At 44.5% G+C, this 13214-nt stretch overlaps 1 protein-coding gene across 1 annotated transcript in view; it reads right to left on the reverse strand.

Annotated features, from left to right (window-relative positions):
* The window catches only part of LOC122814218 (pleckstrin homology domain interacting protein), a 2625611-nt gene that overhangs the window by 2143782 nt on the left and 468615 nt on the right, over nucleotides 1-13214 (reverse strand). Inside the window, 1 exon segment of the mRNA XM_044086823.1 lies at nucleotides 9277-9347. Within this exon segment, the coding sequence (XP_043942758.1) occupies nucleotides 9277-9347 (71 nt within the window).

The following is a 13214-nucleotide window of genomic DNA, read 5'->3' on the forward strand; positions in this document are numbered from 1 at the left end:
AGAGGTAACTTGGCTTGAAAGGCCAAAGAAGTAGAGACTGCTCTGGGTTGATTGAGCCTTCACTTTATTCAACAAAGACCTACTAGCAGATGAGTAAGTGTAGGTGATACAATCTGAAAGCCACTTAGAAAGGGTTGTTTTAGCCACTGGTCTACGTTTTCTGGCTTTAGAGAATGAAACAAAAAGTTGGTCTGACTTTCTGAAGTTTTTTGTTCTGTCCAGATAATATCTAAGCTGTCTGTGAACATCAAGTTTGCGCAGCATGTATTCTAAATTGTTGGTATGGTTGGGGAAAAAAAACGGGCAACTCAGTAACTTGATTTGTTTGTCTCAGAACATACTTTAGGCAGAAAAGAAGGGTTAATCCTAAGGGATACTCTGTCAGGATGAAAAACCATACAGGGGTGCTTGATAGATAATGCCTGAAGCTCTGACACTCTGATGGCAGAAATAATGGCCACTAGAAAAATAGTTTTCCATGATAGAAACTTGAGCTCACAAGAAGATGCTGGTTCGAAGGGAGAAAGAATAATACAGGAAAGCATGAAATTCAAGCTCCAGGGAGAATAAGGAGTCTTCACTGGAGGTCTCATGTGAAAAGTATCTTTGAGGAAGGCCTTTGATTACTGGTGTTGCATAATATTCAGTCCATCAATACCTAGATGGAAATTAGATATAGCTGCTAACTGTACCCTAACGGTAGCAGCTGCAGCTCCTTCGTGTAAAATCTCGGTCAAGAATTCTAGAATGGATGACAATGGAGCTTGGTAAGGATCAAGGTTTTTGTTAGAAGCCCAAATGGAAAATCTTTTCCACTTACTCAGATCCAATTTTCTGGTGGAAGGTTTGTGGGAAGCCAACAAAATTTGACTTGTGTCATCTGAAAGATTATGAAGCTTGGTTATATGGGGAACTGGAGCAGCCAAGCAGTTAGCTTCAGTGACTGCAAGGAAGGATGGAGGTCCCCTGATGGGTGTGTCAGAAGGTCTGGAACTGGGCCCAGGGTCCACAGATCCTCCAAGAGATGACTGTAAAGAAATGGAAACCAAATCTGCTGAGGCCAATGAGGGGCTATAAGAATGACAGTCCTTCCCAGCGACTTTGCCTTCTGTAAAAATTTGGGTATCAGAGGAATTTGGGGAAATGCATAGAGGAGACCCGGGGTCCAATCGTGTATGAGTGTATATCTTGGGGGTTCTCCCAGAGGTGGGATCAGGGCAAAGTAGCTTCTGCATTTGGTGTTGATGCGGCTGGCAAAAAGACCACAGCAAGGCTGGCCCCATTTGTGGAAAATCCTGTCCGCAATCTCCTGTTTGAGGGACCACTCGTGTGGCAACAATATTACCCTGCTCAGCGTGTCCGCTATCACGTTGGATCTCCCTGGGATGTGCATTGCCAACAGAAAGCGCTGGGTTGACACAGCCCACTCCCAAACTCTGAGGGCTTCTCGGCAAAGGGGGTAAGACCTGGTCCCACCCAGTTTGTTCAAATACCAGACCACTGACATGTTGTCTGTCTGTATAGCAATTGTCCCTAGAGGGAGAGAGTCCTGAAAGTACTGCACCGCCAGAAGTACCGCTCTCATCTCTAGGACACTGGCATGCAAATGTGACTCTTGATCCGTCCATATACCTTGGGCAGTCTTTCCATGAAAATGCCTCCCACCCTATCAGGGAAGCGTCCGTGGTCACAGTGGCTACTGGAGGGGGTAGTACAAAGGGGCGTTCTATTGTAACATGTAGAGACATCAACCACCACTGAAGATCCCTCTTGCAAGAGTTTGTAATCAGAATCATATGGTTCATTGGCAACTCCTGGTAAGAACACTGAGTGAACAAGAGCCACTGAAGAATCTGCATATGCATCCTCATCAATGGAATGGCTAAAATTGCTGCCGCCATCAAACCTAGTACGTTCAAGACCTCTGCGGTTGGAGCTCTGTTCTTTGAAACCAGTAATGTGATGTGTTGGTGAAGAATTGATACCCTTTTGACTGAAAGACGTAGAGTGGTGGTTGAAGTGTCAAACTCTGCCCCTATAAAGACGACATGCTGCGATGGCGACAAGGCAGACTTTTCGAAGATGACCGTAATGTCTAAGTGGTTGCAGAGTGTCAGAGTGGATTCTGTTGACTGAATCAGTTGATGCCTGGTGGTGGAGGTAAGGAGCCAATCGTCTAGGTATGGAAACACCTGGAATCCTAGACACCTCAAGTGAGCCATGACCACCGCCACACATTTGGTAAACACTCTGGGGGCTGTAGTGAGACCAAAGGGCAGGTTTCGAAACTGGCAGTGACTGGCTCCCAGCCGGAAATGCAGATGATCTCTGTATGGTCTGGCCATTTTTATGTGGTAGTACGCATCTTTGAGATCAGTCGAGCACATCCAATTGTCCTTCCTTAAAAAGGGGAGTATGGCCTGAAGCTTGGCCATCCGAAACTTCTCTTTTTTTACAAATTGGTTCAATCTGCCGAGGTCCAAAATGAGTCTCCAGTCCCCTGTTTTATTTGGAACCAAAAATAATCTTGAGCAAGTTCTGAATCCTGTTTGGTCTGCTGGGACTGGTTGGATGACTCTTGTCTAGCAACATGCGGACCTCTATGGTTGCTTGTTCCCTGTAACTGGGTGGAATGTCCAGGATTCTCTTGACACGAATGGGTGGAGCGGAGAACAGTATGAAATACCCTCTGCAAATGATGCTTTGTACCCATCTGTTTGTGATATCTAACCAGGCGTCTGGGTACAAAGATAAGCGACCCCCGTCCGCCTCCAGAGCAGGACAGTTAGGCCTCCTCTCAGAAGCGCTGGTAGGGTTGGCCAAATGATCTTTGTCACCCTGGTGTTGCGGACCCCCTCTGCCGCGAGGGCGGCGTCTTCCATTATTACCTCCTCCTCTGGCCCTGGAGGAAGGTTCTCCACGTGTGTCCTGAAAGGCTCCTTGGGCTTTACGGAACCACATCTTTCCTCCCCTTTGGCCTTTGGGGTAAGGTCGAGGAGGGGTAGAAAAGTGGACTCCGACAGTAGAGTCTTTCCTCCTGTTCACACCTGGTCAATGTTTCCTTTACCTTAGGCCCAAACAAGGATGAGCCATCAAACAGGGTATTTACGAATGAAGACTTGAAGAGCTCCGCGAAAGAACAGAGGCGCATCCAGGCCTGCCTACGAGGAGCAACCCCTGCTCCTGCAGCCCTACTCGATCTATCTGTTGCATATGATATGAGATGCATAGATGAGTTCACAATGGAATTAAGGATAGCAAGCTGGGCAGAAACCTTGTCAGTAACACCTGCAGCTACAGCACCCTGAAGAGCATCTCCCAACTCCTTAAGGAGGTCTCTTTGAAGTCTGATGAAATGGGTCAGATAGTTCAGTGATCGAAGGGTGAAAGTCATTGAACTTGCGTTTCCCATATCTATCCATGATCCTAGAATCTCTGTTAGGAGGATGGATAGACGCAGAAGTTTCAGACAATTCCTTCTTGGTGGCTGCCACCACCACCATGGCATCAACAGGGACTCCCTTAGACAAGAAGGTTTTATCCACTGGGGCAGAGATAAACTTATTTGGCCTCTGAGGGACAGGTTCCATGGACTCCAGAAACTCCCAAGCCCTACGAGAGACCAGTTGCATAAGCTCATCGTAGGGTGGAGATACCCAGGAGGTGGAAGGTAGAGACCCAAAAGCCTTCAGAAGAACAGACTCATCCTCAGTAAGGTTTTTGGACTGCCAATCACCCCTCTGCCAAAGGATCTCCGCAAAGGAGATGTCCTCAGAGGAGGATCGAGGGGACCCTTCTGACTCATCCAAGTCAGTGTCAGATGTCAATGACTCCTGTGGAAAGTCCAAGTGCCTCCTCCTGCACACACTCTTTCTGGGAACGTCCTCAGTGGGAACCTCTGGGGAAGTCTCAGAAGAGCAGGGGACGCCCAGTGGGGCTACCTGAGGCTCTGGCTCTCCACAGTTGGGGTGGCCGACGGAAGCAGAAGCAGACACCGGCACTTTAGGGGAAGCCGATGCCAGACCTGGTGTTGAGGAAGTCTTAGGAGACAGTACTCACCTCATGGCTTCGAAGGCATCACGGCTTCGATGGGAAGGATTCAACAGACCCGAAGGAAAAGGGATCCCCTCCAGCATCAATGCTGTGGGCTCCGAGCCCGAGGTAGGAGTCAAGCTCACCCGCGCAGAGGCCCTGAGAGGAAGAGTCTGCACCGATAAGGCAGTGCAACTATCCTCCCCGGACCTGAACGGATAGTGTTGGCTCCTAGAGTCCTCAGTCGGCGCAAAGGACATCCGAGTAGATGGAGCCCATGCCACTGGGACAGGTGTCAGCTCCAAGGGTTCTACAACCATCAGGTCGGTCTCTTCTGGCTCCGAAAACCTCCCACGGTTCAGAGGAGGAGCAGTCAATTTCTAGGTAGTAGTCTTCGGTTCCGACACCTGGGTCGGAGCTGACAGCAATTTAGCTAGGCCTGGTGCCTTTAAGAGCTTCTATACCAGCCGGTCCATGTCTGAATCCGAAAAACTAACACAGGACTGGAGTAATGGAGAAGGAGATTCGGAGACCGGTTCCAAGGCAGTGTCCCGGGTCCGAAAGGAAAAGACTGTCGGCTCCAAAGGCTGTAGAGCCGATGTCACAGCAAGTTCCACTTTCTTAGACTTCTTTGACTTAGAGTCTGAAGCGGATTTGGAGGACTTCGATGACTTGCTGGCTCCATCCTGGTCAGTCAAAGCTTCCACAAAGGTGTGCTTAAGAAGACCCCGATCCATGAGCTTTCTGTTCCTCTCAGCAAGCACTCTAGTGGAAAAGGAGTGGCACATACTGCAGGACTCCTGAAGGTGCACCTCACCCAGACAAACACATTGAACGTGGCCGTCAGTGACAGACATCTTTTGTCCAAAGTCAGGTAATTTTTTGAAACCAGATTTATGATGTCTGCCTATAGCTACTGACATAATAAGAAACAAATTCTATCACCTTTAACAAGAAAGCAACTAAGAAAACACACACACAATATTAACAATGCCCAAAGGGCCACACTGTATGTGTGTGTGTGTATATATATATATATATATATATATATATATATATATATATATATATATATATATATATATATATAAATATATATATATATAAAATATAAAACTACACAAACTAACTGTATATTAGTCAAAAATATGTAACTACAAATTTACACTAAAACTACAATACTAAAGGCCGAAGCCCACACTAGCAAAGAAAGGCCACTAAAACTAACGAGGCCGAAAAAGATAGTGTTTCCCTTATCCAGAACAGTACTAAGTGACAGAGTAGATTTGAAATATATGAAAAAATTTTAAGAAAAAACTTGCTAATTCATTGAAAAAGTCTCGAGCAGAGCTGGAAACTATGAGATCAGTGCCGCGGCAAACTAGATCTGAGGTAATTCCAGCAATGCATCATGGTATAAGGGGGCTTGGTCTCGAGCTACTGGTAATCTTTGAGCTTTGCTAAATGGCCATGTTGGAGCAGAGGATCGGCTCCGAACCCATCAGTGAAGAATGAATGGCGAGATTGAACAACTTCACATGTACTGTTTCTGGGCCTGGGGTTTACCAGTTAGGAGCTTTTCTTAATTTTATTGCAATTTCTCTGGCTGTTAGTTCATCCTATTTCATATCCTCTACATTAGACCTCATTACAGTTTTCTTAAATTTTGTTCTATCCATTTAATAACTTGTTAAGTTCCACAGGGCCTTCATAAACACTTCTCCAAAATGTGCAGAGTTCTTTTTTTGTAGTGTTTTTATTCCTTTTGCTTTGTTTCCCAAATCTCTACAAAACTTTTTTGGGTCACCAATGAACTGCTTTTTTGAGCTTTTCCTTTACATCTATCTGCATATCTTCTAAGTTTCCATTTCAGTGGCTACTGCAACTATCATGGAGTCCATCAGAGGACTTTAGACCTGCCTATTCTTAAGGAAACACAAGACATTTTTGGATTTTTGTGGGATTACTTCTGCTGTATCAGGTTCCTGCCATGTCCTCCTGTCAATGAAATCTATTAGGAGCTAGGAGAGATGGTGGGGGGGGGGGGGTCAACCTGATCCCACCTCAATAACAGAGGGGGATGGGATGATGCCCAGTTCCATCTGTATCATCAGAAAGGCCCTCACTGTTGGTTCCCAATCCGCTTTAGATGTGCTCCTGAACGAGCACATAGATTTCAGAGACGTTGAAGGACATCTGGAAGACATGAAATGCGCCAGTTCCCTGTCTGAAGTGTGCCTGGTAACTTATTTGGAAGCAGACTTGTCCTTAATAACCTTGGTCTGCAATACTGGTAATTTCTGTCTCAGTGCCAAATGTGGTCACTTTAGGTGAAGAGAGGGACCCTGTTCTTTACATTTCTACTTCCTCAGTTACCTTTTTCTTTATCTTAAATTTTTTCACGTTTAATCTGCCTTCTCAGAGAGGAGCCCTTTAATTATCAAATTATTCTTCCTGTCCAGGTACAGCAGTTTACATTTAAATGATAATGACCAATCACATACTGTGTGCATACTGTGGTGGGAGTTTATGCCTACAATTGGTGCATTTTTTTTTAAAAGTCTTATCCATAACAGCTGCAGAATATCACTATAACAAAGCACCTACTGCTAAAACTAGACCGATTACTATTACATATTCATATACAATTTTTTAACTAAGAAACAATAGAAGAGAGATGCTAGACAGAAACCTTAGTGTTGAGAAGCTGAAGCACCTAAGAAAGCATTGAGAAATTCTATCTACTGATCTAACACTGACAAAAAATATCAAAAATATTAATAGTACAAAAAAATGTAAAAATCTGCAAAAAAGTAGAAAAAAAAATCAGCACTTCACCGACAGCCAAGATCCATTCTCAATGGCAGCAAAAGATATTTGATGAGGAAGGTTCACAGGGGTTCTCAGAAAGCTGATTTGGGCAGCCCTGTGGTGGTTCAAAGTCTCAGAAATGTTGGTAGAATTAGTACAAGGACCAAGTGACTCAAGTACAAAGTGTTTGGTCTCAAGAGAAAATTTCCCAGTAGGAATGGGTGTGTACCAGGGTTCAGCTCTGAGCCCACTGCTGTTCATACTGGTGACGGACTACATTATCCAACAGGTTAGAGGAGACAGATCAACAAAGGTTGCTGTATGTAGACAAGTGGCATTACAAGCAGACTCTGAGCATGAACGATAAGAAAGGATAAAGGAATTGAATGCAAAACTGAAGGCATATGGGTTGAAATGGAGCACAGATAAGATGGTTTTAATGGCAGCAAATGTTGGAGTTCAGAAGAAGTTGAGAATTGAGACAGAAGGGAAAACAGTGGAACAGATTAACAGCTTCAAGTACCCGGGAGAGGTGGTTCAGAAGTGGTGTGAATAAGGAGGTCAAATCTGGAATCAGAGGGGCTGCAGCCAACTGGCACACAGAGTGTCAGGTGTAGTATGTTGCAGAAGACTCCAAAGAAACTGAAAGGTAAGGTGTACAAAACAGTGCTGTGAACAGTACTGCTGTACGGTACAGAAACCTGGGCAGTAAAGGGAAAGCAGTTTAAGGAAGCTAAAGGTGATGGACATGAAGAGCCTGAGATGGGTGGCAGGATGCACACCGTGGGAAAAACGAAGACATGAGGACATAACAGCAAAAGCCAAAGTATCAGCAATTGCAGAAAAGGCCAAAGAGAACAAATTATGGTAGTTCGTGCACATGTGCAGAAAAGCAGAAGACAAGCTGCTCAAGATGTCGGACACACAGGAAGAAGGCAAGAGGAAACGAGGATGTCCATCAAAGAGCTGTATGGATTGCGTGAGAGAAGACCTGCAGCAGTCAAGCATAAGTGTCAAAGAAGGCAGGAGAGCAGTAATGACTACAGCGAGAGGGGGGGGGGGGGGTGGCAACAGGTGACAACACCCCAAACCCCATGTAGAAAAATGGGAAAAAGGAGGCTGATGATGATGATGATTCACAGGGGACTATGGGAAAGTTTGAAAGTAGCTCAAGGTACTAGAGGACTAGCAAATGACTGAAACAGATCCAAGGAGCAGCTCAGTACCCAATTCTCGAATCGGATGCAATGATAAAATAGGATCTATTCTTAAATATCCAACTGAATACTTTGGGGAAATGAACAGTGTAAAACTAGAACATGTGTAACCCAAAATTATCCACAGACTGCCTTCTGCCACCACAAACAGACAACAAAAATCACACAGATGAGCACGGAGAATTGACATCAGTCTCTCAGAACGTCTTCAGAAGAGAAATGCTAAATTCCTCCCTGGCACAGGATAACTTGTTATGGGTTGATGTCCAGCAATAAACATAAGGGGATGGACAACAAGTAGAACTTACAATGGCAATTTGGCACTGGTTAGGTGATGTAGAGTTACCAGTACGCAGGAAGCCAGTAATCTTGCAAATGCACTCTGCTACTGAACATGTGACAAGACTTCCTACAAAGCAATTCTTACCGTAAGAATGCTGGAGTCAAACAATACTAAGATGTGAGGGATCTCAAGCTCAGTGGCTAAAGTAAAATACAATGGAAGATGTGAGAACCTAGAATATGTAGTAGAGAAATAGAAGCAGGACTACAGAGGTTCACAAAATACAACTTAAGTCAATGTGACATGATGAGAACTGAAACACCACAAAGAGATACCTGGAGCCAAGCAGAGCAGACCTTTCTGTGAAAAATGAAGTACCGCCTTCATGCCTAAGAGAAACAGTCATCCGCAGCAAAATTTTGATTACCTTCTGTACACCTTTACAAAGATTGTGGTTTCTTCTAAGACTTTTCTTTACAAAGCAGAACTAGAAGAACCACCCCAAATTTCTCACAATCTGTTCTCAAATCAGATGAATCACTTTGTACAACATTCATTATCCAGCATTTTACTGCTGAATTATCATACAAAGTAGACATAAAAGGAAGCATTTCAGGCCTGCATACTGCAGACATAAGAAAACCCATTAGAAGTATCTGTCTACCTCAGAGCACAGCTAAGAGGACTGCATTATCAAATCAGACAATGAAAACTCACCAAAGTGCAAAACACTAGAAAGTGCACACTGCAGTCCCACATGAATTACCAGTAAACTGCACAAAGGAGGACAACACATTTTATATAAAAGGATATGATCCCCAGATTGGTCAGCTAGTAACAGACACTGTTCAACGGGTGTTTTGACCGACATTATCAGTCCCAGTACATCATATACTCTACCAAAGCATTAATAAATGATCAAGTTTCATTTACCAACACTGAAAGATGAGCAGATCATTTGGACTCCAGGCCTCGGCCTCTCTGTGAACTTGGATGGTCGACCACTAGAAACAAATAAAGAAGACTGACAGTGCAAATACAACTTTCAAAAAAGTAAACTGTAAATTTAAAACATTAAGAATAAATACATAAAACCATTCACTGTCTTATATTAATTAGAATATGCACACAGACAAAATGCATGTACTTACAATAAAAAGAAGTTATGTCTTACCATAACGTTCCATCTCAGTTGTTTCATCTTCGTTTATTCATTACTCTTGGGATTCTGTTCCAACCTCGGAACCAAGCCGGCCTTTTTTCAAGCTCGCGTCAGCCACAAACCTCCCGAGCTAAGATTTTACCCATCATGCCCTTCTCACTGTTACCTCAGCTCTAGTTTGCAAGTTGAAGAAATGAAGCCGAGGCTACCTCTGGTCAGACATGACCTAACAACTGGAAAGAAGGACAAATGAGATCCATCAGAAAACTTCGGAGGGGGAAGGTGGGTGGGCCGTAATGAATAAACGAAGATAAACAACTCAGATGGAACATTATGGTAAGACATAACTTCTTTATCTGATGTTGTTAATCTTCGTTTATTCCTTACTCTTGGAACAGAGTCCCCAGCCATCTTGTTCCCTGGGCGGCCCTATGGAAGGACATTCCGAGCACCATAGAACGAAAGGAAATCCTGCCTCTCGAGGCAGAGTCCAATTTGTAACGAGCAATGAAGGTATGAGGCCTAGCCCAGGTTGCAGCTGTACAAATGTCATTCAAAGATGTTCTAGCATGGAAGGCTGCAGAAGTTGACGCTGATCTTGTACAGTGAGCCTTTACCCTGCCAGGTACAGGTAAAGGGATACCATTCTTGCCATAAATGAAAGTAATACAATTTCTCAACCAAGTGGCTAAAGTCACTTTAGAAACTAGACAACCTAATCTGGATTCAGAAAAGGCAAAAAACAGCTGGTCAGATTTTCTACTAAATTTAGTCCTGTCTAAATAAAAACAAATTTGTCTATGTACATCTAAGGTATGCAGGCAATATTCCCCTCTGTTGGAAGAACACTGGCAAATAAGTAGTCTGATTAATAGATAACTCAAAAACGACCTTGGGCAAGAAGGTCAGATCGGTCCTTAATGAAACTCTGTCCTTGTGAAAGATGAGGTAGGGAGGGTTTGACAGACAAGGCCTGTAATTCAGAAATATGTCTGGCAGAAGTAATAGCAACTAAGAACAACGTTTTCCATGACAGATACTTTAGATCACAGGTAGATGCAGGCTCAAAAGGAGAAGATGTCAACCCTTGAAGGACAAAGGCCAGGTCTCAAGGTTGAATAGGTTCTCTGAATGGAGGCTTTAGTTGGGTTAAGCCCTTCAGAAAGGTCTTACAAAGTCTGTGTGACATTAAGGAAGAGCCTTGGAAGCCATTATGAAAACAAGAAATTACAGCCAAATGAACACAAACTGTGGAGGCTGCTACCCCCGATTAAAAAGGTCTGAAAGATATTCTAGCACAACAGAAAAGTACAGTTGTGTACACTTACTATAAATGTAGATGTTAAAGTGTATTCACTGTTGCAGTCATTATATTTGGGTTATCTGCTTGCAGGTAGCCCTCAGCAGGCCTGATTATCAAGTCTTGGGTCCTGCGTCGGTTGCTGCCTCTTCTTCCATGACGTCAGATAGTCAGGGGTATACAGCATGCAGCCGACGCCATTACATTGTTTTTTCTTGCCCCGGATGTCAGGTGCCCCTATAATGGGAAGCAATTATATACAAGGTTACACCTCCAACAAAAAGCAAATGCACCAGAAAGCTTAAATACCAAAAACAAGAAGAGAGTTATAGCCAATAGAAGTCAGGGGGCTAGAGGGAGGGTAACCAGGACTGCAACAGGGAATACACTCGAACATCTACATTTATAGTAAGTGTACACAACTGTACTATGTTCTTCATGTTTCACTGTTGCAGTCATTACATTTGGGTAGATTCCCAAAGCTAAAGAAGGGAGGAGGCAATTAGAGAGCATTAGGACCAGCTATTAGGCCCTGCAAGACTGCAGTGGCAAAACCAGCTCTGGATTTAGAAAAAATAGGCAAGTGATAATGCTTGGTGAAGGTATGAAAAGAACTCCAGGTAGCAGCTTCTAGGATGTCCCTGGTAGAAACACCTCTGAGAAAGGCTGCTGAAGTAGATGCAGCCCTGGTGGAATGTGATCTTATCCCCTGTGGGGTAGGTTTTCCATGGTGCTTATAGCAGAAATGAATGCAATGGCCTATCCACTTACAAATGGTTTGCTTTGAAATGGCCTTCACCTCTGCCCCTGCAGCAAAGGCAACTAGCAGCTGTCCAGTTTTCCTGAGAGGCTTAGTCATGTCCAAATAAAATCTAAGTTGTCTGTGCACGACCAAAGAGTGCAGTATACATTCTCCTTTGTTCTGCGGATTAGAAAAGAAGGTTGGCAAATGAATGGACTGATTAAGGGCCACACTGGATACCACCTTAGGCATAAAGGAAGGATTGGTCCTGAGGGACACCCTGTCTGCATGAAAGATGATGAAGGGCTCCACTGCCATGAGGGCCTGTAATTCAGACACTCTTCTTGCTGAAGTGATGGCTAGAAGGAAGGCTGTTTTCCAAGAAAGAAATTTCAACTCAGCAGTTGCAGCTGGCTCAAAAAGTGAGCTTTTCCAATACAAACTTAAGGTCCCAGGTTGGAGCAGGGGCTCTCCTGGGTTGTCTTAAATTTTTGGCCCCCCTGAGAAATTGCTTCAGCAGGGGGTGAGAGAAGAGGGGTGGCTCTGTATTATAATGTGCTGAAATGGCTGAGGCATTAATTTTAATAGAAGAGAAGGATAGGCCCGTGTGAAGCATCGCTGTTAAGTATTGAAGAATATGCGGTAAGCTGGGCACTGTTGTGCCCATCCCCTGAGTTTGGCTCCAGGAACAGTATCTTTTCCACTTTTCAGCATAGGATTTTCTAGTACTAGGCCTCCTTGCCTCCAGAATGACATCCAGCACTTGCTTACTGAAGGATGGTATTGAAGAGCTCAGGTAATTGGCTGCAAGGTTCAGGGTTTGAAGCTGGGGATGCAAAATCTGACCCTCCTGCTGGGACAGCAGGGAAGGGGTCTGAGGCAGGTGCCATTGTTCCAGCAGTGACACACTGCACAAGATGGGGTACACTAGTGTTGGCGTGGCCAGCCTGGTGCAAAGAGTATTGTCCTTGGTTTGTCCTGTTTGATCTTTAGTAGAACGTTCGAGAGGAGAAGCAGAGGGGGGAAAAGGCATAAACTAGAGGCTTTCCCAGGGGAAGGACAGGGCATCCACTTTCCAAGCTTGTCTGTGGGGAGTCCTTGTGCAGAATTTGTCCAATTGGTAATTCTGAGGGAAGTCAAACAGGTCTATCTCTGGGCTCCCCCATTTGTTTCTCAACATGTTGAATATCTTTGGTTCCACTTTCCACTCGTGTGGGTCCATGAGATTTCTGCTTAGGTAGTCTGCCAGTGAATTTAGCTTGTAGGTGTACTTGGTAGCTCAAGGCTGTGTTCCACAGAGCCATGGCTAGTCTGCAGAAAGGGTATGAGTGGGTTCCCCCCTGCTTGTTTATATACCACATGACAGTGGTGTTGTCTGTCTTTACCAATAATTGTCCTGGAAGAATGTGGTCCTTGAAGGCTGTCAGAGAATTCTGTACAGATAACATTTCTTTTTGATTGATATGCAGGTGCATTTGACTCTGTTTGCACTGCCCTGCCAAGGGAGCCCCCCCATGCATAGTCTAATAAGTCTGTTGTTAGGGTTTGGGCAGCTGGGGATAGAGTGAATGGCAGTCCCTTGTTGTGGTAGCAGGCCTCGGCCCACCAAAGGAACTCTGTCTATACAAGGAATGATAAGAATCATTGATTCCAGGTCCTGAGAATTT

Source organism: Protopterus annectens, chromosome 1.part1 (assembly GCF_019279795.1).
Source record: "Protopterus annectens isolate FY-2018-M chromosome 1.part1, PAN1.0, whole genome shotgun sequence".
In the NCBI taxonomy this organism is placed as follows: Eukaryota; Metazoa; Chordata; order Ceratodontiformes; family Protopteridae; genus Protopterus; species Protopterus annectens.